Below are 24,018 nucleotides of genomic sequence, written 5' to 3'. Positions count from 1 at the left end.
CAAAACCAAGCTAGAATTAAGCACATCCTCTTCCTTTCAAGTTCTGTCTTCAGAAAGGATCTGTAGCTCCTTCTGGAGTGGGGCACAGTAATAGTTGCCTCCTCAAGCCAGGTCTCATAAGCTCTTGGAGGTCCATTACTCACCCAAGATAGCTCAGCTACCTTTGGAGGCATAAAATCAGCAGGATGGCTTCTGTTGCACTGTTGGAAACAAAAAGGTTTAATAAAAGGCAAAATAACAAACTCTTTGCAGGCAAAAACCAATGCAGGTGTAAGAGGTTCTTTCTCCTGGTAATACACCTCACAAAAGCCATTAGTTTCTTTGTTCTCTTCTTTTTCTAGTAAATTGCTTAGGCAGGACTTTTTGGCTCCTGTCCAATTGGCCATCCTTAAGTTTGAGGTGAAGTCCCCCAGGTCCTATGAGGTGTCTTTTTACCCTTGAGGAGAGAAACTTCTGGGCTTCTCTCCTTTTTAAGGGGACAAAGGCCAATTTTATCACTCCCTCAACAGGGGACACATTCCTATAGGGCACAAACTCAGCTGGGTCTCAGCATTTCCCAGGGAGCTCAGGAGCTGCAGGAGATGCCCTGCTGAAGCAGGTAACCCCACAAACTCCAACTTTCACCTCTCCTGTCAATGCACAGGGAGAGGAACTAAGGTATGCACACCAATTATCTGCTCCAAAGTGAAGCCTGATGCTTCCATACCGTGCCTTGTGTCATCACCTGCTGCAAGTGCTGCAGTTTCCCTGCCAGGTTGGTACAATTCACAAGTGAAATCAGGCACCCACAGCTCTGGGCAGGAGTGCCAGACTTCACAGAGAGGAGGAGGATGAGCCATCGTGCCTGTGCCCACACCGTCAGCTGCCTGCAAGCACAGGAACAAAGGCTGGGGCAGCTCCTGTTTCTTTTCAGGGAGTGCCACCATGCATCTCTTTAACCATCACTGCTGATTTACTGTGGGTTGTCAGATTTTCCCACTCACCCACTCCATTCTTCTCAGGGCACCTAGGATGGGTGTGTTGACTCAGGTGCATACAGTTTGAATTTCTGGGACTTTTCTCCTCTTTTCTTCAGTGAAAGCAAACCACAAAAACCCACAGGCACCTTTGTCAGCCCAGACAATGAAAAATCTTCAATGACAACAAAGTCCAGTGTTCCCCTGCCAGTAACATCCTGTCATTCCTTCTACATCACCCAAACACTTCCTCCATGTCCAGCCATGAACTGCTGACAGTGGCACTCACCTCCTCTGGCCAGATAATCTCTTCCCACCCATGGCCCTGGCTCTCTAAAAAAGCAAAGCCAAATAGGAGTAAATGGAAATATTTTCCAGCTTTCCCATGCAGTTACAGAGCATCCTTCCCAGTCCTTAGTCCTTCAGTGGCTAACTGGAAAGGGTAGTGTTGCCCTTTGCCCCTTTCTACATGGACAGAAAGCTGTTCACTCTGGAAGTGGTGAAGACTGCAGGAGGACAAGACTTTTGTTACCATCTAGTTGTTACTGCCCACTAAACTATAACTGGCTCTTTTAAATACCAGATTTGTCATCACTTGCCCTTTATACTAGATTTCAATCTAGGCAAAGAAAAAAAGGGAAAAATGAGGGTTATCACTGGCTTATTTTATGCTCTGTCATAATTCCTGTAAAACTCTGTTTAGGCTGTAAATGAATCACATGTTGGATGTAGCTAAAACTGTTAGCATAACATTTGAAATTCCATGCTCAGTGCAAGACTATCAGCCCTAAATAACTGAGGGTTGTGAGAGATCTGGGGAATCTGTTGGACATTTTGTCTCCTTGCAGGAGCCCTGCAGGGGAGCAGGTGGGTTTGGGAGCCCAGGTGAGCAGCAGGCAGACTGTGCTTCCATCCATCCATTACACAGCCTGAGCCAGGGAGGGTGCCTGGGCTGGTCTGCACAGTGGGGGAAAATAATGTTGTGAGAATTAACAGATGAAACAGCCTAGGAAAAAAGTCAGAGCTATTTGAATCTCAACTAAACACACAGTAAGAAGGCAAATTGTTGTGGCAGATACCTCCTTGATATAAGGAACAGAGAGGTAGGGCTGTCAAAACCCAAGAGTGGAGATGGGAGAGGATTACTGTGGCTCTCCCAAGCAACCCCTCATGGCTTTTCCTCTGTAAGCTCCCTCTGCCCCTGGCAGTGCAAAGGAATGGTTTCCAAGCTGCCTTCCTTGCATTCCATAGTGGAATGTGGTGCTCCTGAGCAGTGGTGCAAGGACCTGGACCTTTGTACCTGTGTGAAGTTGGTGAACACTGCCAAGAGATGGGTGTGCAGAAAGGCAGCCCTGAGCTGGAGGAGCAGCAGGGCTGAATGGGCAGGGAGCAGCTGTGCCTGCAGTGGCACAAATCCCCAGGACCATGGGACATTTAACACTCACCAAAACCAGGCCAATGACTTCACAGGATTTATTCAAAACAGGAGAAAGCTTTCTTTACAGACCTGATGAAACACACGAGTACAGAAGACAGGAAGGTGTTCTCACCAACACCCTGAGATTGCAGAGCTATCCCTTCCACCTTGCTCCACAGGAGTCCCTGGAGCAGAAGCAGCTGCCCTTCTCCACTCTGCCTGTGTTTCAGCATGAGAAGCAGAGCATGCTCTCCCCCCCCACCACTCCTGAAGCATGGAAGTGGCAAACCTGCTCCCCACCTATGCAGAAAAGCACACAGCAGTCAAAACATCCCCTCTGTTGGCCTGCAGAGGGCTGGAACTCATCTAGCAGCAGCTCTGTGGTGTTTGTGTTAATGGGTACAGCAAGTAATTCAACAATTGCAAAGGTAGAGCAGCAGAGAGCTTGAAAAAGGCACCGACTTCCAGTGTGTTCTCCCATTTGTGCCTTGGAGCATCTTCCCAAAACCTTTCTGATCATAAGGGTTCTTCTGTACCAAGCCCAGCACTGTACTGGAAAAGTAAATGATTACTAAAATTTATTTTAAATTATTAAAAAAGAAAGATTAAAAAGTCTTGCAAGATTCACTGAATTATGAATTGCTTTCCTCTTCCTTTGCCAAAAATGTCACCTGAGTGGTTTCAGAAGTCTTACAATTTGCAAGGAAGTTCACAGACTGTTTATAAAATCAAATATTTTGGATTAGAAGTGTCACTTATCATTACACAGCTTGACAGCGTTTCCATAAATCATCCCTAATCTGAAGAGCCCCTGACTATGGGAACAAATATTAAACAATTTTTCATGTTTCCCAATGGCCCAGGTTTTTGGCTGTCACAATCCCTTTGAAGCAAACCGAACTATGTTCACTGTATGATCCTGACTTGTGCAATCTCTGCTTAGAAAGCCTCTCCTGTGCCTCCCCTACCCTGTCATCAGCTGAGATGAAGCCAGAGGTGTCCACGTGCTGCAAGAGCCTGGCTCCACTGAGAGTCCATTTATTGCAGTGACTCATGCAGCTCAGTGGCTGTACCACAGAGAGCCTTACAGCTCAGAGTCGGTCAACAAAGTCCTAAGAGCAAGCCTTGCTACGTGGAAGAGCTGTCAAAACACACCAGTGCTTAGACCTAACAAATCTGACAACCCTGATTTAAAAAGTGCTTTGAAAGTCAAGGAAAACTAAACCCAGTAAAACCAATCTGTCAGCACTGCACTTTGCGGAAGCCAGGCAGGGTGACTTTGCCATGAGTGTAGATGTCCTCATCTGTGCCCTGGTTCATGTGCTTCACCAGGTTCTTCTCAAACAGGAGGGGGTGGTAGGCTCCCATGGTGCAGGCGTGGTCGTGGAACTTCTGGTAGTAGTGGCAGATGTCTGTCTGCCTCTTGGAAGGGAGGAACTCGTACACGTCCACCTGGTCACACAGCGTCATCATGAGCACAATGCCTGGGGGACAGAGAGCAGCACCCCAGTCACACCTGAGACAGCAAGAAACACTCCAGAGGGACAGGCAGCTCCAAGGGAAAGGGCTTCTGTTATTAACCCCAGTCACACCTGAGACAGCATTCAACACTCCAGAGGGACAGGCAGCTCCAAGAGGAAGGGCTTCTGTTATTAACCCCAGTCACACCTGAGACAGCATTCAACACTCCAGAGGGACAGGCAGCTCCAAGGGGCAGGGATTTTGTCATTAACCCCAGTCACACCAGAGACAGCATGAAACACTCCAGAGGGACAGGCAGCTCCAAGGGGAAGGGTTTCTGTTATTAACCCCAGTCACACCAGAGACAGCATGAAACACTCCAGAGGGACAGGCAGCTCCAAGGGGAAGGGCTTCTGTTATTAACCCCAGTCACACCTGAGACAGCAAGAAACACTCCAGAGGGACAGGCAGCCAGCAAGGAGCAGGCAGCTCCAAGAGTGTCCTGGCATAACTATATGATGCTTTTAGCCCCAGTTGTCTGTTCTGTTTATGCTGAATAATAAGTTTTGCACCTTTAGGACTTGTTCCAGAGAGTGAAGGGGAGAGAGAAGCAGCAGTTTGTTTTCTGCACTCACTCCTCCACATTCCTGCTCCTGCACTGTGCTGTCTGTGGATGGACAGACAGCAGGACAGGGCTCTCCTTTGCTTTAGTTAGTTGTAGCTTGCTGAGGCAAAGAAGTTCCCTGGACTGTGGGGTTTTTTTCCCTTTTCTTTGGAGCTGTTCAAACCTGCTCTGGACTGAACACCCAGCAGAGCACAGGCAGCTCCACCTGTGGCCACCGGGCTGGGCCTGGCCTGTGACATTTCCTGCACTGAGGGACTGACCAGAGACTGAGTGAGCTGAGCTGCAACCTGGGGAGGGACTTTCTCAGTTTGTCATCTCTTTTGGAGCAACAAGGGGTTTTATTGTTTGATATTGTTTAGGTTTTATTGTTTAATAAACAGGTTTTTTCCACTTTTCTCCAAGGAGATATTTTCTCCCAAACTGGTTGGCGGGAAGGGCCGATTGAATCTGCTTTCCTAGAGGAGCCTCTTTGGGGGTTCTCTCCAAAATTTGCCCTGAACCAGGACAAAGGGGAAGGGTTTCCATTATTAACATTCAGAGCACAGGGGCAGGGAACAAGTCTGGCCAGACAGGGCTCTTTTCTGAAGCCCTCCCTTGCCAAGTGTATGATCAAGGTGATTTCAGCTGATTGTTTACACTGACAGCCATGCCAAAAGGACAATTTTTAAGAGTGCTACCATTATCTGTGACCTTCATGGAAACCTGGGTGTCTGCCAAGCGTGCACTGTAATTAGCTGATCCGAACAGCCCATCTCAAACCTCCTGGATAGGCAGAGATGAGACCTTCACATTTGTCCCAGCTGCCTCTCGTGAGTGCAGGGAACATGGAAGGGCCTGTGCTGGGAGATGCTCGGAGACTGAGCAGCCTCTGCTCTTCAGGCTCCTGGAGCAGAGCAGTGCTGCCCTCCTGTGTCTTGTCACCCGAGGACATCACACCAGGCAGTGCTGGGCACAGCCAGATCAGATGGAAGCCACAGTTACCAGCTACTTTTCTTCTTTCTTGCAAGAAATAGCAAGAATACAGCAGAGAAACTGAATCAGTGTGTAACATCACAGAAAATTCATGCAGTATCTGAGACAGCAGGGACCATGAGGAACTGTAAGACATTAAAAGAACCTAAAGTAGATTTTGAACATGTCTTCATCCACCTTTTCAAATGAAAAATTTCCATCACACTCAGGACTTCCAGGGAACACAGAGGTGGAAACTGGAGCTCATCTATGCCCTTGAATTTGGCAAGGTGATTTGCTTTACAAAGCAAAAAGCAAGAGGATTTGGCCCAAAGCTAAGCCCTGGAGGAATTGCTGTTTACATGTGTGTCTTCAAGCCCATAACTCCAGTTAACAATTCTGCTGCTGAAGTCACTGACTGTGCTGTTACACAGCTGCTCTACACACATCCAAGCAATGATGCAGTGATTTAATAGGTGCTGGGCCTGGCAAAATCATAAAGCAGCTCTGTTTACACAGAGACAGAAAATGCCTCTGCCCCAGCAGTGATGAACAGAGGTGGGAGCAGACAAAGGGTGGAAGCACAGCAGTTGGACAGTCTGTGGCAAACAAGACTCTACATCTATGCTGTGATTTCAAATACATGGCAGCTTCCCCAGAGGTTCACTCCTTTTCATTCAGCTGGTCATGAGAGCTGCTCTCCACCAAGCAGGAAAATGTTTGCAACAGCAGAATGTAAAAAGGAGCTGCTTTGCTGAGGAGAGCATATCACTGACCTTTTCAGGGCAACTATTCAGTCTGACCTTCCACAGACCCCCAGTAAGTCTTTATACACATACACACATGTATATTTATATATAAATAATATATGGAAAAGAAACAGGCACACCCTTAGAATTAATTTACAGTAATCAGATTTATTTGCCTGAGCAGATCTGAGCCTGCAGGAAACACATCCTTCCTCTTGCACTCTGTGGGAAGTGCTCTGGCACTAGAAGCTACAAATCCTAGAGACTGTCCCAGTGTTGCAGCCTGCTCTCCTGTTTCCACCTGGAACTGGGCCATGTTTGTGCCTGCTGTTTCAGAGGGGTGCTGCAAACCACTTACTTTAATACAACTGAGCTGCTGCTCTCAAGACAGGAAGCTTAAATTTTGGCACAGGACAAATACTGTAAAAACAACTCTGATAAGCACCATAAATTTGCAGGCAGGAACTCTCCAAGAAGGCATCTTGGAGAGTTCCTGCCTGCAAACTGAACCAGAAGTTTAGAGGGCAATTATCTTACCAAGCATTCCTGATGATGGTGGATTAGGCTGAATATGCTCCAGGGAATTCTCCTGCAGAATGTCCCAGAGTTGCCACTGCATTTTGGGATTCAGGATGTAGAAGGGCTGCTCTGGATGTGCTCTACGATACGCCTTATAGCTTTCAAAAAAGTTGTAATCTGGTTTTCTGTACCACTGCAAAACAGAAACAGGAGGTCAGATTCTTGATTTCTGGCCCACTCTACTGTAAGCAACAGGAAACAAGGATGAGTGAACCTGCTGCTGCTGGGGAAGAAGATCCTGCCACACACCCTCACTCACTGTCCCCTTGGGTCACTGTGGTGAGCTGACTCAGTAAATAGAGCAGGGAAACCCCAAATCTCAATGAATGGTAATTCAGTTTTGTAATTTCATTTTGCACTCCCCAACAGCAGACAATGTTGAGAACTCTGCCTTAAATGTTCCAGACCCAGACCCTTCTCCACAGTGCAATACCAAGCAGCATATTCTGCAGGTAAGTGCTCCCAGCTCAGCTTCCTGAACCAGGCTAAGCTGATTTGCACCCTTAAATTTCCCCTTTCAGTAAAAACTAGGAATGGTTTACATTTTCCTAAAGTAATTTTGAGATTTTTTTTTCCCAATGTTAGAAATAGCCCATCCTGGTTTTACTGACTCTTAAACATGCTGTCCATAGCCCCTTATGCCTCCTGGAGCTGTGGGACCAGGCACAGAAATAAATATCAGTAAGAAAATATGAAATGGAGACCAAAGAAAGAATGCAAAGACCTCTCAGTTACAGCCAGAATTTAAAATAAAAGTAAAGAATGGACTATTCACTCCTACCTGCTTTGACTGTGAGCTTCCAGAGCTCATCACATATCAAACAATGCTTTTTTGTACTCAAAATCAAAAGTGAATTGCCAAGGGGATTGCACACCCACAGGTGAAAGCTGACACAGACCTTCAGAGGATTTCCCAATCCATTCATAATGCATCAAGTATATCCCATGGCTGACTGCTGCTTGAAATAGCCAAGCATCAACCACCAGCAAATCTTAGATTAACTGTCAGAGAGAGGAAATCATCCTGTAATGAGACACCTGCTGCAGCCAGCAGTGACCTCCTCCCTGTGCCATCAGCCCATGGGAAAGTAAAGGTGGTGACCCATTATTCTTGGCCTGAGGCCCTTCACAGGGATCAGAAGCAGGCAAGAGTTTTCTTAGGAGCACTCAGCCATGGGGTGCTCACAAAAGTACACACAGATATATCCATAAAACAAAAAGGCAAACAAGAAAGGCCTTGGAATGAGTGATTGCACATTAGGAGGAAGTGGTTTAACAGAAGCACTTCAAAGCATGTGAATCTGATTTTATTTACAAAAAACCTCAGCCTTACCTCATGAATTTCTGCATGATATGGTGCTGGATCCCAGACAATTAAGATTCCAGTGTTATATAATGGTTCCCTCAGGAACTGCTGCTCTTCAACAGTGACAAGCTTGGAAAACAACAACAGATACATTGAGATGCAGTATACTATCAGAATTAGCAGGCAGCCAAGCAATAAAACACCTGAAAATGGCCAGAGCCACCCCACTGCTGGTCACTGAGCATGGCCCCCTGTGTGCAGCAAGGACACAGCCCCAGCAATGCCCTTCCAACACCCAGGCCAGTCCTGCCTAGCAGCAAAGGACTTGGTGGAGAGTCACAGGAGAAGCTGCCACAATGCTTCCCAAGGTTTCCCATCCATCCATCCATCCATCCATCCATCCATCCATCCATCCATCCATCCATCCATCCATCCATCCATCCATCCATCCATCTCCAGTAACACACCAAGGACAGGAGCTGCAGAGTGACCCAGGCTGTGTGAGGATCCCAGCACAACAGCAGCTGCTGCCAGTCCAGGCAGAGCCTAATGCAAATCCACTGTTGGATCCATCAAGAGCCTTCATTTTACCCAAAAAAGGCCTGCAGGTGGGTGGTTTCCCCCAGCAACAGGAACCCTGGCAGCCAGTGCTCAGCCTGCTGAGACCATCAGTGCAAGAGATGAGAGACTACAGCATCCCCAGCCAATCCTGCCTCATGCCAAGCCCCTCATTGCCTCTGAAGAGCAGGGAGGGGATGGCTCAGGCAGGGGAGGTTGGAATTTCTTGAGAGCAGCAATGAGAAGGAAAGCTTCAAACAGAGCTCTCTCTATACATAGAGAGACATAACCACCACTGCTTGGGACACCCAAGGGCAACCCAGGTTTGCAGCAGAAAGAAAACAATCCTAATCAAACAATTCATCTCCTGTCCTCCCCACCCACCCAAAGCCATAACCTGTATGGGCACAGCTCATAAACACTGAAATCATAAATCATACAAATGAGCTTCCATTTGTCCTGATTTTCTCCACAGATCTAATTATGAGCTAGCCAATTAGTCCTTGAGCATCCTGGCTGCCTCAGCAGCTGGCTGCCTGCATGGCTGTCCCCAATAACCAGAGTACAAGGATGCTGCAGCCAGCCCAGATGGGAATTATTCCAAAAGCAAAAAGTTTCCTCACATCTGTTTTTAACTCTATAGGATTAGGCCTTGGCCTTGACCACATGCACTGCCTGGTTTAATTTCCTTACAGTAGCTAAACTATCTAGGTCACTGAGAGCTGGAGTGTGCAGTGCTGCAGGTGTGGACACCAGGGGCAAAAAGGGGCACAGCAGCTGGCACCAGCCATCCCCTCAGCTGGCCACAGGTGGGATGGAGCACGTGCACTTTATTTTCATCTCATTGTTTCCATAGCCATGAGTGTTGGCAAAGGTACACAAACCCTGAGAGAGCTGTGACAGGCACAAAAGCAAAGGGACAAGAAACCAGGTGGGGAGCACCTCCACAGCCACTGTTGGCTGTGTGCTCCCACACACTGGAGCTGGCTCTGGGCACTCCCTGCTAGCTATCAGTCACTGAACCTGTCTGCTGAAGGGATCTGGCTCCCCATTTACCCTCAGTGTCCATTTGTTGTTTAACAGTGACTGATTCTTTCTAAGTAGTAAAATTATTTAAATTACTACATGACTGACTTGTCCTACCCAGATTTTTGATCCTAATTAATCAAGTGATCTACTGGTTTTCTGGTTCCTTCTTTAGCCAGTTCCCTGTGTAACAGGATCTTGGTAATACAGTCTCTATCCTCTTAGTACATTTACTGGCCACATCACAATGATTTCCTTCTTTCCTGCTAGCAGCAGTCAACGTCCTGCAATGTAAACATGCTCTCCTTTCCCACCACAGCCTTCCTCCATTCCACTGATGTGCTATCTCCTTTCTCTTCCTCCCTGCAGACTGTCAGTGCCAATAACAGCAAAGGCAGCCAAAGCAGAGAGTGCTCTCTGTGACAGCAAGAAGCCAGCCCAGGAGAACTGGAAACAAGGGCTGGGAAGAACAAGGTGCTGTGGCCCTTGGTCAGCTCTGCAGAAAGGAGCTGTGTCCTCCAGCATGACACTGGCACCCCCTCACATGTACTTCTGCCCTTGTTTTTGCAAGATGTGACTGCTTTCCCAGGGCAAATCAATGCTTTGTGTCAGACTGCAGGAAAACATGCCATTCAAAAAGCAGCAGTACTGATGAACCAGTCAAGGCCTGAGAAAATAAATGAGGCAATATTAAATAAATTCTTTATTTAGAACAACTATGAAGCTTGTGGGCCTGCAAACATATTCTCAGATTTGGAGTTCCCAAATTTCTTGCCTTCTTGTCAGTACCAATCCATTAATCTTTCCCTATGCACACAGATGTACAAGAAACTCCACTCTACTCTTAAACACTTCTGCCCCCATGTATGCCCTAGAGACTGGCCAGAAAATTAAGAGAAAATTATCTTAAAATAATTATTAAGAAACTCAGGGCCACTGGCTATGTGTGCCAAAGGGATATTACTCAATACAGACCAGCTTTGACAGATCAGATTTAGGAGATCCCATTTCCTTCACTTTGGCAGCAGACAGGTTGGTCAGCAGTAAGAGCCAAAATAAAAGCAGCCAAGCCCCAAACCCATCCCTTTTCTCAGTTACAACACAAGAAAAGCCAGCCCAGAACAAGAACAAATTAGAGCTTGTCCAGTACCTGATGTTTGTAAGAGCTCTGGGCAAGGCAAGATAAGGCACAGCTCCTGCAGAAAGCTAAAAGGATAATGTGATCAGGCCACCCCACTAACAAGAAGGTTTAACTGATGTCACCAAGACTGAAAACAGCACTGAACCATTCAAAGTGCAAATAAAAACATGTAAAAACTCAGGCTTCCAATCCAATGCTCTCTGAAGTTAAAGTGCAGTCAGAGCTGCTCAGTTCAGAAACCCCAGATGAGAGACTCCTGCACTACACACATGGAAAACATCTTTTTCCCTGGTCAGCAGCCAGACCAATGCTGCCTTTTGAGTCAACTTCAGCCTCTAAAAACTGCAGCAATATTGTTCTCCCTGCAAGGGAAGTTTCCTGAGCTGGGGTCTCCACTCAGAGAGAACACCAGCCATGACTGCAGGCTGATCTCATGGAGAACACAAGCACTGGAATGACGTGGCTGTAACTCCACTTGGTCCAAAGCAGGAGAATCCACATGGAGAGTCCTATCATAGCTGTACAAGCACAGGGTTACCCTCCTCCCTGAGCAGATAACACTGACAGCACATAGGTCATGCACTGTAAGCTTGGCCATGAGCACATCCTCCAAAGAAAGTTTGCTTAAGTGATAACACCTATCTGACATCAGAAAAATACACAGAGACAGGAAAGATAAAAAAAAAAAAAAGAAAAATGTCAAACAGGGCACAGGATTCAGCAGCCAGATCTGTCTGCTCAAACCAGACTGGTTCAGAAAGGACAAACTGTCACCCTTCTGACTGGGGGTTTAATGCACAGGAACTGAGATGCAGCAAGCAACAGCAAAGAGCACAGCAGTAAGTGAAGAGTGGCCCAAGAGCTGAAAGAGGTAGCAAAAACATTCACACAAGAAGCAAGAATATCTTTTAAAAGACACACAAAATGAAGGAGGCAAGCTGGTTACACATTAGCTCTGTCTTCTTGCCTTTGAAGAGGATGGACAACCTCCTGCTGCTGTTTTGAGGAACTTCAAACCTTGTTACACAGCAGCATCCATGCACTCCTCACACAGAGGCAGGTGAGAAAACTCCAGGCCTACAAATCTTGCCTTTGGGGTAAGGAAAAGGAACTGCCTTTTTGGTTCAGGCTTACAAAAGCTACACTTCAGCCACTCATCTCTCCCTCACTCAGTTCCCTCAGCCTTCATGTGCCTACAGCCTCCCCCTCCTCTTCCTCTCGTGGGGTGAGGAGATGCTTGTACTCAGTGCTGCACCAGGTCCTTTAACCAAGTGACTCCTGGCCTGTTCAGTCCTCCTCCATTCTCTCACCAGCACATCCTACTGTGATTTCCTCTTTTCTCTGCATGTCTACACTTGAAGATTCCTCCCCCCAGAAAGGACAACCATGAAGGGTGACAGGTCTGTGGAGGAAAGGTGCAAACACTCTGAGATGTGCCTACAAGAGCAAGGGTCTCACTCTATTGCTGGACAAGTGGCAGACTGACTCTGCTAATGCACTGTGGCACAGGGCTCTAACCCTGGAGAGTCTGGCCAAAGAAAATCAGCAAAGGGACACCTTGGTACCTACATGGAGCTCTCAGAGGCAGGGAAGATGTAACTCTGTGAGCAAGGCCTTGCATTAAAGGCACTTTTTGCCATGCTCTGCAATGAGGTCCTGGACCCACCAGAGCCCATCCCTCTCCTGGCTGTACACAGGCTACAGATTTACAGGTGGGTCCTTCGTAAAGTGCCTTCAGCCATGTAGCAACCCTGGTTAATGTGTTACCTACAGAGTCTGCAGCCTTTCTGGGCAGGGAAGAAACACTGTTCTTTTATTCAAAGCCACATCAACGTTCTTCATACCCATCTCTGGGGCAGGCACACCTCTCCTTGCTGACCTGCACTGGCAGAGCTGTTCCTGCCTCTCACTCCAAAGACACAGCAGCAGCATGGAGCTGGCCTTCTTGTGCCTACACAGAGCCTTTGAGCAAAGACAAAACACAGATTACCTTGGCCTGCTGGAAATCACAAGTGCCAGTAGCCAGTGCCACTGCAGTCACCTCAGATTCACCAACTGTCCCCGTTCCAAGGAGAGCCATCCCCATCCTACAGCCATGTGCTAGAATCAGATGGACAGCCCTGCTCTTCCCAGCTCCCAGACAGTGCAGCTACACAGCTCTGCCACGCTTGGCCTGCTTGGGGCGCCCTCCTCAGACCTACCTGGGAGTTGACAAGACGAATTGTTGTCTTCTGGCCCACATCATCCTGGAAGCCCCTGACAGGAGCCCCGTTGAAGCGCAGGACGGCGTCGTGGCTGTCTGAAAGCCAAGCACAGGGAAAAGCTGTGAGTCAGCAAATGGCATTGAGTGACAGCACAAACAAGTGCCATTATTCACCTGCACTTCTAATACAGGCTGGTTAATCCCTGGCTTCCAACCTAACATCTAGAAGTAGCAAGGCAGACTCTTTGGAGGAAGGTGGGGTCAAAGTTTAGGATCAATACACTTTTAAAAATCTACTTTTTTAAACTACAACCAACTGCCAGGTTGAGAGCACAACCCTAGCATTTGCTGTCCCTCTTCCTCCTTCCAAACACTTTACCAGGAGACAGACCAAGACACAATTAATTTACCACATGGCTGACTGCAAACCAAGAAACTAGGAAGCAGTAGCAAGCCAGCATCCTCTCTTTCAGCCTGGAGCTTGACCAGCCCCAGAAACATGTACAGCAACCACAATGGAAAGCCAAGCTGTCCTCAGCCTGCCAGCATGCCTCCCACTGCTGTGCCTTCAAGAGACACAGCTTCTTACATGCCTTGGGATTCACTGCATTTTCCTCTGCTGGCATCATCTCTTAAGATAGCACAGCACTCCTCCAGCATCCTCCTCTGCCTTGGCACAGCCAGCCAGGCCACTGTAACATCCTGGAGTCAGGCTGCTGCTGTGACACCAAGGGAGGCTGTGCTTGTCAGCCTGGCTCCTCTCTGCCTTGTGGCTGCATTTGGGTAGGAAAGGTTCCCTGTGATCAGAGGGGCTGAGTTAAGGAAGCAGGATGAACTTTCCTGCATTCACACTGAGCACACATGACTGCAACACACAGCACCTGCAGCAGGGTCTGCAAGTGGGAACTGCCAAGCTCCAGGGCAGAAGGACCCACCTGGTCCAAACTGGGTCTTTTTGAGATCATTTTCTTGAAAATGGGAGTGTTCTAACAAGCAATGCTGGAGGATCAGTAATCCCTGGCAGCAAAGACTGATTTCTCAACTTTATTCTCCTGGACAAGTGGGACTTCTTAAGAGCCCTTCCAAAGCACCATCCAAAAACCAAGGAAGGTGATGTTTCTGGAAAAAAGTGTCTCCATGCTGAGAAATGGCTCTGTGGTTTCCACTACAGACCCTTAGCTCCACATCCTGCCTTGCACTAAGGCAATCCAGGGCTATGATTGCCCCATCTGTAACTTCAGCCAGACACCAAGCATTCTTATGCCCCAAGTTTGAACATTAAAGGGTGTTCAGTGACTGCTCAGGCAGAGTAGCTGGCTCTCTGCACATTAAAGGGTGTTTAGTGACTGCTCAGGCAGAGTAGCTGGCTCTCTGTCCCCAGGTGCTTGTGCTATACTCAGTATCTCTCACATCAGATTTTTCAGTGGCAATTTATATCCTTCAGTAATACCAAGAGCCCAGTAAAAGGTGGCTGTTTACAACCCTGTGCTGCTCTGCCAGCCTCCTTTGCTTTACTTAATTGCTCATTTGCTATCTTAACATGATTAGACAGAACAAATATTTCATGGAGTTATTACTCAGCAATCAGTTGTGCTCATTTACACAAATACTTCATTTGAAGCTTCATTTAGTACCTTTTAGACAACTTCCTCCAACACCACCATAACATTTCCTACATGGAAAAAGCAGGGAAAACTGTACAGAAGTGCACTGAATGCTCCTGAATTCTTAATTCTCCCCCTGCCTAGCTCAAGGCTGGAAGTGCTCAAACTCAGCAGAAGCACCAGCAGAGTTAACTGCTTGAGCAGAAGGGTGAAGTTTGTGACCCAGACACAAGAAACACAGGGCAGGGACAGCAGCAGGGGTTAATGGCATTTGCCTCGGGCACACTACACAGTGACCTGCCCAGCATCCATCCCTTGTGATCTGGAACAAACCAGTGCTTCAGTGTGGGGAGGGCTCAGAGAGCGGCTGTGGGAACAATGACAGGGCTTTGCCAGTCTGACGTCTGTGCCAAAGCCCATCCCACTTGGCTGCTCCCATACCCAATGCAGAGGTGCAGGGACTGCATTCCAACCCTCCAGAACATCAGCTCCCACTCCTGTGAGGCTCTCCTTCCACAGGAACAAGCACTGGCAGCAATGCTGGAGCCCAACACAGGCAGCCCTGGGCACAAGGCTCCTGAGCTGGGGAGGCTGTTCAACAGAAGGTCACTTCTGTGCAAACCTGCAGCTCTGAGCTCCAAGAGGCCCCCAAACAACCTAGACAGGTGCTTGGAGGAAAAGGAAGAACTGCTTTCCCAAGTCTTGACCCAGCTCACTTCAAACACTCCTAAGAGGCAGAAACAATTGCACCAACCAACTCCCACCTGCAATTTGTACCAGGAGGCAATGCTGTTCTTCACTGCATATTTATAGCATTTTAACACACTTCCAACTGCTCAACCTCACTCTAGCTCCTGCTCACCTGCCTGTGGACACAGAGGAGTCTGGGGGAGAACTTCTGAGCAAGTACTCAACACTGTCTCCCATGAGGGGCTATGATTCTGACAGTTTTGCCCAAGTTGTCCATGAATGATGCATTAAAATCTATCCATCTACCTGTTTCAGAAGATGAAGGCTACTTACAGCTTAGTGCAGGCCAAAGGGATCTGAGCCAACAAACAACTTATGAATACACCAAAGCCTGCAAACAATTTCCACTTGAGAGAAAACTCCCAGACCTTCAAAGTTCTCCTTCAGTGAAGCTACAGTTCAGCAAAGTGTGAACCTTAACTGAGCTCCAAACACCAAAAAATGAAGCAAGCTGAGGGAGCTGCAGGCTCTGGAGAATTTTCTGCCTGGTACAAAATCCTGAGTTGACTGAAGAGTTTCCCCAGCAGGCTGCTTTTGTAAAGACACAAAACACTTTGGCATCAAAACACGTTTCTTTATAATTCACAGTAAAAGACCAAAGCTTCAGCAATTATTAATTAATGCTTTAATTCAGGTAAGTATGGTCAGATGAGACTACAAAGCATCACCAAACTTTTCCTAAGAGATAAATCCCTGTAAAGCCTTTTGATGGTCTTCTGGGCCACTCAAATTCAGCCAGCTGCCTTATGGCTCAGAATGAAGCAGTACCACTTTTGGAAAGCCCTGAGCAAGAATTACAGAATCACTGAGGCTGGAAGGGACCTCTGAAGATTGTCTGTGCCCAGCCCTCAGCTCAACACACACTGCTCAAGGCTATGTCTAAAGGGTTTTTCCCCTTTACCATTTTCTTCTCTGAAAATATCTTCCAATGTGAATTTTTTCTGACTGTGCCGTAAGCATTACACAACCCACCCCAAGCCCTCTCAAGAAATAAACACCTGAGAAACCAAGACTGCTCTCTGGTATCCAATATTCATGTGACCCTCCAGTGATGCCAATGGGATCACAAAAATCAAAAGGACTTGCTAGAATAGAGCTACCTATTACTCCCATCTCCAGCTAGGCTGAAATATTTACTGACTTTAGAAGTTTAACATTTCCACTTGTTTTAAACACCCTTTGTTTTAAACACCTATTCCATTCTAGGTTTTCTAAAAAAGAGATTTATCAGTAAGAGCATGACAGCAGGTTCCTTCTACTCAGCCCAAGTGATAAACAATGCAATTTGCCTTCATGCAAACTGAAAGATACCAACCTATCTCTTGTCCCAAGCGAGATGATTTCAGAGAGCCTGCTGAGGACACCACAGCACAGCGACCCAGCTGTCCCACAGCTTCACTGAGGCTCTTCCCTGGCAGGTACTGCAGCCACTCAGAGGTACCAAAAGGCCCATCTGACCTCTGGATCATGGTCACATTGACTCTGTCCCGCAGCTGGCACAGCAGCTTCTCTGGGCTGAGCTTAGCATTCCTCTTCCCACTGTAAGTCACATTGTACTTGTTCATGGCCAGGTAGTTTTTCCTGACCTTCTGCAGCCTGGGTATGAGATTTCTGGATGAGCTGTCCTTATCCCACACCTTCCCAAAGGCTGCTTTCTTGGACTTTTCAGCTGTTTCAGAGGTGCTGCCTTTTGCTTTGTTTTGGGCACCAAGCCACATTTTGGATACCTGCCCCAGTTCACTGGCTGCTTCATGGAAAAGGCCTTGTGATTTAACAGTGTTCCATTTCTCCAAGCTCCTGTGCCCCTGCAAATCATCATTCCTGGTCTTCAAAGGATCATAGTAGCTTCTTCTGGTTTCTCTCCACAGGCAAACTGTCAGTGCTACCAGGACCACCACAAGGACACACATGAACTTTTTCAACACATTGATGTGAACCATAGTGCACGGTGCATCCCCAGATGGGACACTGGAAGCTGGCCCTGGGAAAAGGAAACAGCTCAGTCAGGGCTGCAGGCACAGGTAAAATCATGGAGATCTGTATGCAGTGGAGGGGAGAGAGACAACATCAGGGTAATGCTAAAATTTCAGGCTGTTCAAGGATCTCATTTCAAAGTCTACCACCTCAAACACCAAAACAAAGACCTGAGCTGGCTATCAGCCATCACATGCTATGTAATGGTGACCTGAGGCCACTGCCACTCAAACCTTTTTTCTACTCCCTTCCACAAGTGACAGCCAAATTTAACACTGCCAGTGTCATACCAGCAAGCAGGGTAAGTCTCTACATTACTTTGCTTCATCTCCCATCCTGACAGTCAACATCCAAATGCCAACAAATGCACTTCCAGAAGTGAGTTTTTGCTTGACCACAGGCTTTACCACTAATGAAGAACATGATAAAGCATAGAACTGGAAAGAAAAAAAAAAAAAGCTCTGAGTTCATGAGCACCAGGAGCTTCCCCAACCTGGTACTTTGGTGACTTGGCAGGGAACTGCTGCAAGTCTGCAGTGGGCTGAGTGCACTGTCAACATCAAACCTCACTGAATACCTGTGGGAAGCCAATTAAGCCCCAGTATTTTTGGGACATATAATTTGGGACATGTTTGGGCTCATAAATGCACTTGGATGAACATTACTCCAGGTAAGTTACCTCTGGAGAAAGCCAAGCCAGATGCTGTTGTACAGCACTGCCTGTCCTCCTCTGCACTGCCTCACACTAGCACATACCTCCAGCTCCATCATGTCAGAAAAGTGGGAATCCAATAGGATGACTGCCCAAAAAGCAGCTCAAACTAGGCTGATTTATTGGAGGGGGGGGCTGGTGTATAAAATATACACTGATGCATAAACCCCTCACAAGCAGCACACAGGACCACAGCTGCTCATTTTCCTACATGGCTGCTCCAGACATGTCCAAAAGCACAGGAACAGTAAGGAGGCTCCAGCTGTCCTCAGGAAACAAACACATGCAGGTCACAGCTGTTCCCAGAGAGGCACAAGCAGCAACTTCCTCCCTGAGTAACCTGCAGAAAGCAAACCCTGCGATGCTGGGCTGCTGAGAGGTTACTGAGCTGCAAACACTACCTGGGGATAAAGCAGCAGCTCTCCAACTCAAGTCATTTTTGGCTGTTGGCAGATTTTCCTCCAAGGGCTTAAGCAGGATATCCCAAAACAACAGTTCTGTGATGTGCTGAAGAGTTCAAGAAATACCTGCAAAAAAGAAGGGGAAAAAAAGAAAAACATATTAAGGAAAACCTCAAAGTTCTAGAGATCAGCAAGTATTGCCTCAGGTAAACCCTATGGCCCCAAAGAAGCTGTTGCCAAGCGCTGGAAGGACAGCAGCAAACACATTAAACACCACATAAGCATTTTAAATGTCTAAATGCCCACTCAAAATGGACATCTTTGTCTGAAATCTGCTCCCAGCTAGAGCAGACTCACAGGCTGCCTTCTCTCTGGTCCCAACAGAGCAACCAGATCCACCCTGAGCACTGGAAACACCCAAAATACAGCAAGGAAATACCCTGATGCTGGTAGTTCACACAACGAACAGGGGAAAAGAAAAAGCTGCTTTTCCCAGGGAACTATCTCACTGCCTATCCTTGAGTAATTCAGGCACTCCTGCAGAGAAGACTCCCTGCTCTTTTGGAACAAGATACGTGGAAAGCTAATTTTAAAAACATATCTTAATCCATAAGTCTTCAGAAAATAGATAAATGTGGTTTAGACTTTACAGTTTCACTCTGCCAAGGAAATGCAGCAAGAGAAAGGCAGATTTGACACTAGTAGCTGAGAAATCGAGAAAAAAAAAGTAGCTTGCTTTTACAGGAAGTCTGAGTCAATTCAATGACACATGACTTAATTACAAATGCTTTCCCTTACAAGGCTAAATACTAAATTATTAAAGCATCCTAATGCTGAAAACTTATATTTTAACTGTATTAAGGAACAAAATTATTTTTCATAGAGCACTCCACAATGAAAAAGCAAATATTGCTGTGTTCCAGTTCTTAAACAACAGCAACAAAAAGATCTAAGAAACACAAGTAGTTCCAACTTTTCTTGAAGTCATTTGTTCTGCCTTGACAGACTGTATAAATTTTCATTTCCTTAAGTACAAATGCACTAGAAGGGCACACTGAAGTGTTTTTGACCCAGCAGAAGTACAGCAGTCTGTAGAGGTGGGGCAGCAGGAGGGGATGCAGAGCACCCCATGCTCTGTTCTGTGAGGAGTAAAGCTCCCCATGCTGTTCATGGCCCCTGTCCTGCTGTGGGCTCTCAGCCTCTCCCTGCTGCCTCCTGCCACCCCCTCTGCAGCTGGGACCCCCAGGGACAGCGCACCCGGGGCCTGTCACAGAGAGCAAAAGGCACCATGTGGAGGCAGCTGCCTGCACAGCCGTGTGTGATGGGGAAAGCAGGGCTGGGCGCCTCCACACCGCCAGGCTCTGCTGGCACAGCACACACAACGAACTTCACTCGGGAGAGCACGGCCCTGGATAGCACGGCCCTGTTCGGCACAGCCCAGCAGCTCCCAGCCACAGCTCGTGAGAGGTTTCAGCTCTAGTGATTAGCAGCTCATTAGGTGATTTCAGCTCTCGGCTCGCTAAGAGCCTTTGGCAGACGCAGGGAGAGAGAGGAGAAGCCTGTGTGAGGTTCCACAGAGGTGTCCTTGACTGGTCTTCTGCGAAGGTCTCAGGGACAGCATCTTCTAACAAACGGGGTAAAAGTAGCTCGTTATACAGGGCACAGGGGTTTTAGGGACTGTCCTATAGTAAGGGTCAAAGGAAAGGGACCTACAGTCTTGCAGAGAGATAAGCAAGGGTCCAAAGGCAGGGAGAGGGGCTTCTAAGGTCCAGTCATCATGACTTGGCATTTCCTACCTTAAGCTGCTGAGCACCATGGTGGCCTTGCAGGCCCTCTGTGCCTGCTAACACACACAGCAAAGCTTTCCCAACCCAGAGAAACACCAAAGCAGAGCTCTCCAGTGTCAGCTTAGTGCCAAACTGAGACACCTCCCTGTGAGCTTCACACAGCTCCAGCCTGACTTTATCCACGCTGGATCCCTTTACAAGAGGCAAGGATCTGACTTCCAGAAACTTCTTCCCCCTTCCTGTGCAGGGGGGACAGAGGCTCAGCACTGCTGGGAGTGCCCAGCAGCCTTCCACCCTGCAGAGCAGAGCTCCTTGCTCCAGGCCTGAAGGACTCTGCCCTGCTTTTGACTTGAAAAACATCTCCTGAGGAGTTCCCAGGTGGAGGTGACAGCAGGCACATGTCAGTACCCATCAGCTTTTGCTTCTCACACTTGAATCATCTAGAAGGGTGGCAGGTTCATTACAGTAGAACAACTTTACAGCTCTCTGCAAGTTCCTGCTGAGACACTCCCTGTGGTGGTGCACAGCTCAGGATGCCCAGCAAGTCACAACAACTCCTCTCCTTCCCAGGCCACTCAAGGGCACCTGGAGAGCTCATCTTCTGCACAAATGATCCCCACCTCTGACTGCACACGCCACTGCAATGTGAACAGTTAGTTTGCTTTGATTTTATAGCTGGCAAAATAGGCTCTGCAAACATGTTTTAGCAGAGCCACAACATTTCAAGATACCTTCTGTTCCCCATGGATACTCTGCAATTCAGCTTAATTATTACTACAACTTCACATGATAGGATTTTATTTTATTTGTGCAAGCAGTGCCCTAAGAAGGGGTCCCTCTCAAGCATTCTGATACCAAACCTCTGTTGTGGAGAAGAGAAGAATCTGCTCTTCCTGGCAAAGTAGGATAGCCCAGAAGTGGCTGCTTGTGTGTACTTCTGTCTGGTAGTGGTCAGTACAAAGGTACTTTTCCAAAGGTGTTGGAAGCTTGCCACATACACAAAACACAAGGTATCAGCTATGAGTATGAGGAAAGAAAGGACAAAAAAAAATAAATCCCCCAAACCTAGAAAAATACAAATAAAACTAATTAAACAAATAGCTGCCTCCTTGAAACCCAGAACCTGACACTGCTGAGACTTAAACAAATAGCTGCCACCCTGAAATCCAGAACCTGTGACAGCTGTAGTGTACAGCACTGGCTGGCATGTTAAGCCCACACAGCAAGTCCTCTGAGGATAAATTAATCCTGTGCAGAGAACAAGTGAGGGACGTGATATCTTCAAGGCAGTCACATTCTGTCCACACACTCTTAAACTTTATTGTCCAATTATCTCACTGCTCTCAGGTCTTAAACCAGCAAAGTACACAAGAGTGTGAAAATCCTGCTTCTCTGGTGTCCCAGAGGCTGCTGCCTGCCTAGGGAGGGACAGCCAACAATGGCACAGCAGAGAACATCCAGCAATCCTGATTTCCACATCCCACAGCAGATTTACCCTAAAAATGAGGTGAGGATACTTGTTAGCAAACAGCCCGTACCTGTTTCCTATTGCGCCCAACAGCCGGTACACAGACAAACCACACGAGTATGGACAAAGGTATGAATATGTTTCTTCCAGGAAATGCACACAGCTTCCCCAAAGTTGTGTCATCAGCTGTACCGATGCCCATCCTCTGCACATTTGTTAAATTGGCTCTTGAAACCGCTCACATTTCCCTAAGAGCCTGAGGCAATGAACTCTGCACGCAGCTGCACACAGGCACAGACAACCCCGCCTCTCTCGCTTTTCCAGCCTCTGTCCCACTGGTTCCAGCTCCTCCTTGCTCAGCACCTTTTCCACCCCTCAGATGCTCTCGGTCAGCCTCCCAGCGCCAGCAGCAGGGCGTGACCGTCCCTCGGGGCAGGCACCCCCGCTGAACACGCTCCCGCCACATGGCCCAGCAGCAACACAACAATGGGGCTGATTTGTTCTCCTTGTGAAACTTCCTTCCTTCATTTCCCCTCCTGACCACTTCTGAGCCCTGATCTCTACGCAATCTGCAATGCCCTTCAGGTTATTTTGCAAGCTGCCCCTGGAGCAGGAATAAACCCACCTTAAAGAGCATTCTCTTCCCCCTGCTAGCAGAAGCTTCCCTTGCCCCTGTGCTGCCCCAGGGTCACCAGAGCCCTCTGCAGCTGCTCAGGGCTTCCCCTGCTTCCAGCAGCCCCTCTGGTGACAAAGACAGCCAAGCTCAGAACTCAGCCCCTTCCTCCTCTCCTCTGCTGATCCCTTATCAGAATTCACCAGTGGGGATCCCAGAAAATCCCTGAGAGCCTTCTGTGATGCTGTGAAACCTGACCTCTTGCTTTCCTACCTCCTAGGCAGCACTAACCCAGGACAGGAACCCTCTCAGCCCACCACAGCTTAGGGTGGCCTTTTCTGAACTTTGGTGAGCAATCTCACCAAAACCTTGAAAATTCCAGGTTTCCCTCTCTCCATGTTCACAACCTTCTGAAAATGACAGAAGAGTGTAACCATGTTCACAGGGGTCTGAGGATGAGGGAAGAGACGAGGATCTGACTCCATGTTTCAGAAGGCTTGATTTATTATTTTATGATATATATGATATTAAAACTATACTAAAAGAATAGAAGAAAGGATTTCATCAGCAGGTTAGCTAAGAATAGCAAAAGAAGGAATGATAACAAAGGCTTGTGTCTCAGAGTCTGAGCCAGCTGAGTGTGATTGGCCATTAATTAGAAACAGCCACATGAGCCCAATCCCAGATGCACCTGTTCCATTCCACAGCAGCAGATAACCATTGGTTACATTTTGTTCCTGAGGCCTCTCAGCTTCTCAGGAGGAAAAATCCTAAGGAAAGGATTTCTCATAAAATATGTCTGTGACAGAAGAGGAAATGGAAATATGTAGATAGATTTGAAATGTGACCCTTCTGCAAACACATGATGATCATTAGGTCTTACATATTCTACAGGTGTCATTTTAATTACATTTACTGGTCTGAAGCAATGGATCCTACCACAGTCCCTCAAATATAACCATGGTAAATAAAACCTCTAATTTAATTTAAATCCCTTGGGGATTATAGGATATGCAGGAATCACATCCACCTGGTCTACCACGCTTCTCCTTGATCTTGCCATTCATACATCAACATAATTCAGCTGCAGTTTTCTTCTCTCTGATGGATGCACAAAAGCTTTTCACTTTGGCAAGTTGTTCCTCAATCTTTTTTCTTTTTAGATAATGTGATAACTATTTCAAATTTAAACTCAGAGCATTTACATTTCTTTCCAGATTTCCTTCATTTTGGCATATCCATCTGCAGCCACAATTATGCTGTGCCTGCCCACAAAGTAGGAAAGCTTTGTTACCAACTTTTGCTGATGTATTCTTGAATGTTTTTATGCTGCCCTATATGAAGGTTTTATATTTAACTTCACCTTCCTATTCTTTTTTTGATACATTCTCAGTGTTAACCCTTTCCTCCACCCAACACCCACTGTAAAGCATCTCTGAAAACAGCAGTGGCTGGTACCAGAGGGTGAATGAGTTCCCTTGTGTGTAGAAAAGAAGAAAGACATGGAAATGTATGGCTTGAATTCTTCTGTTCAAAACAGCATACTTAAGGAAGGCTAAGATGAGAAAAAAATGTGAATTCAAAAAGTAACCTCAAAACTGTATCTGCTCTTAAAATCCCCTATTCCTGTCCTGAGGAAAAAAATATTTATCAGGACCCTAAACAGTAATAAACAAACTATGCTCATGCCATTTTGCAAATGAAGAAGCTACACTTTCCACGTGCTGGATACAGCAG

The 24,018-nt window shown here is 47.2% G+C and overlaps 1 protein-coding gene across 8 annotated transcripts in view; it reads right to left on the bottom strand.

Moving 5' to 3' along the window:
- Positions 1-2,415: 2,415 nt before the first annotated feature.
- Positions 2,416-24,018, bottom strand: part of ST6GAL1 (ST6 beta-galactoside alpha-2,6-sialyltransferase 1) — a 45,646-nt gene continuing 24,043 nt past the window's right edge. For 6 of the 8 annotated variants that reach the window (XM_071437126.1, XM_071437124.1, XM_071437123.1 and 3 more), the window contains 6 exons: positions 18,414-18,539; positions 16,642-17,307; positions 12,971-13,068; positions 8,072-8,173; positions 6,697-6,871; positions 2,416-3,857 (listed from right to left, as the gene is read on the bottom strand). In XM_071437126.1, coding sequence (XP_071293227.1) covers positions 3,616-3,857; positions 6,697-6,871; positions 8,072-8,173; positions 12,971-13,068; positions 16,642-17,266 — 1,242 coding nt within the window. In that variant the 5' untranslated portion in view covers positions 17,267-17,307; positions 18,414-18,539 and the 3' untranslated portion in view covers positions 2,416-3,615. Of the gene's footprint in view, positions 3,858-4,600; positions 6,580-6,696; positions 6,872-8,071; positions 8,174-12,970; positions 13,069-16,641; positions 17,308-18,413; positions 18,540-21,738; positions 21,923-24,018 lie in introns of those variants that run through there. The other 2 variants (XM_071437128.1, XM_071437129.1) reach the window with 2 other exon arrangements.

This window comes from Agelaius tricolor, unplaced genomic scaffold (assembly GCF_023055355.1).
Source record: "Agelaius tricolor isolate 1412-34295 unplaced genomic scaffold, bAgeTri1.0.p SCAF_12, whole genome shotgun sequence".
NCBI lineage: Eukaryota > Metazoa > Chordata > Aves > Passeriformes > Icteridae > Agelaius > Agelaius tricolor.
The sequence above is the reverse complement of the archived record's forward strand: the minus strand, read 5'-3'. Positions and strand labels throughout refer to the sequence as shown.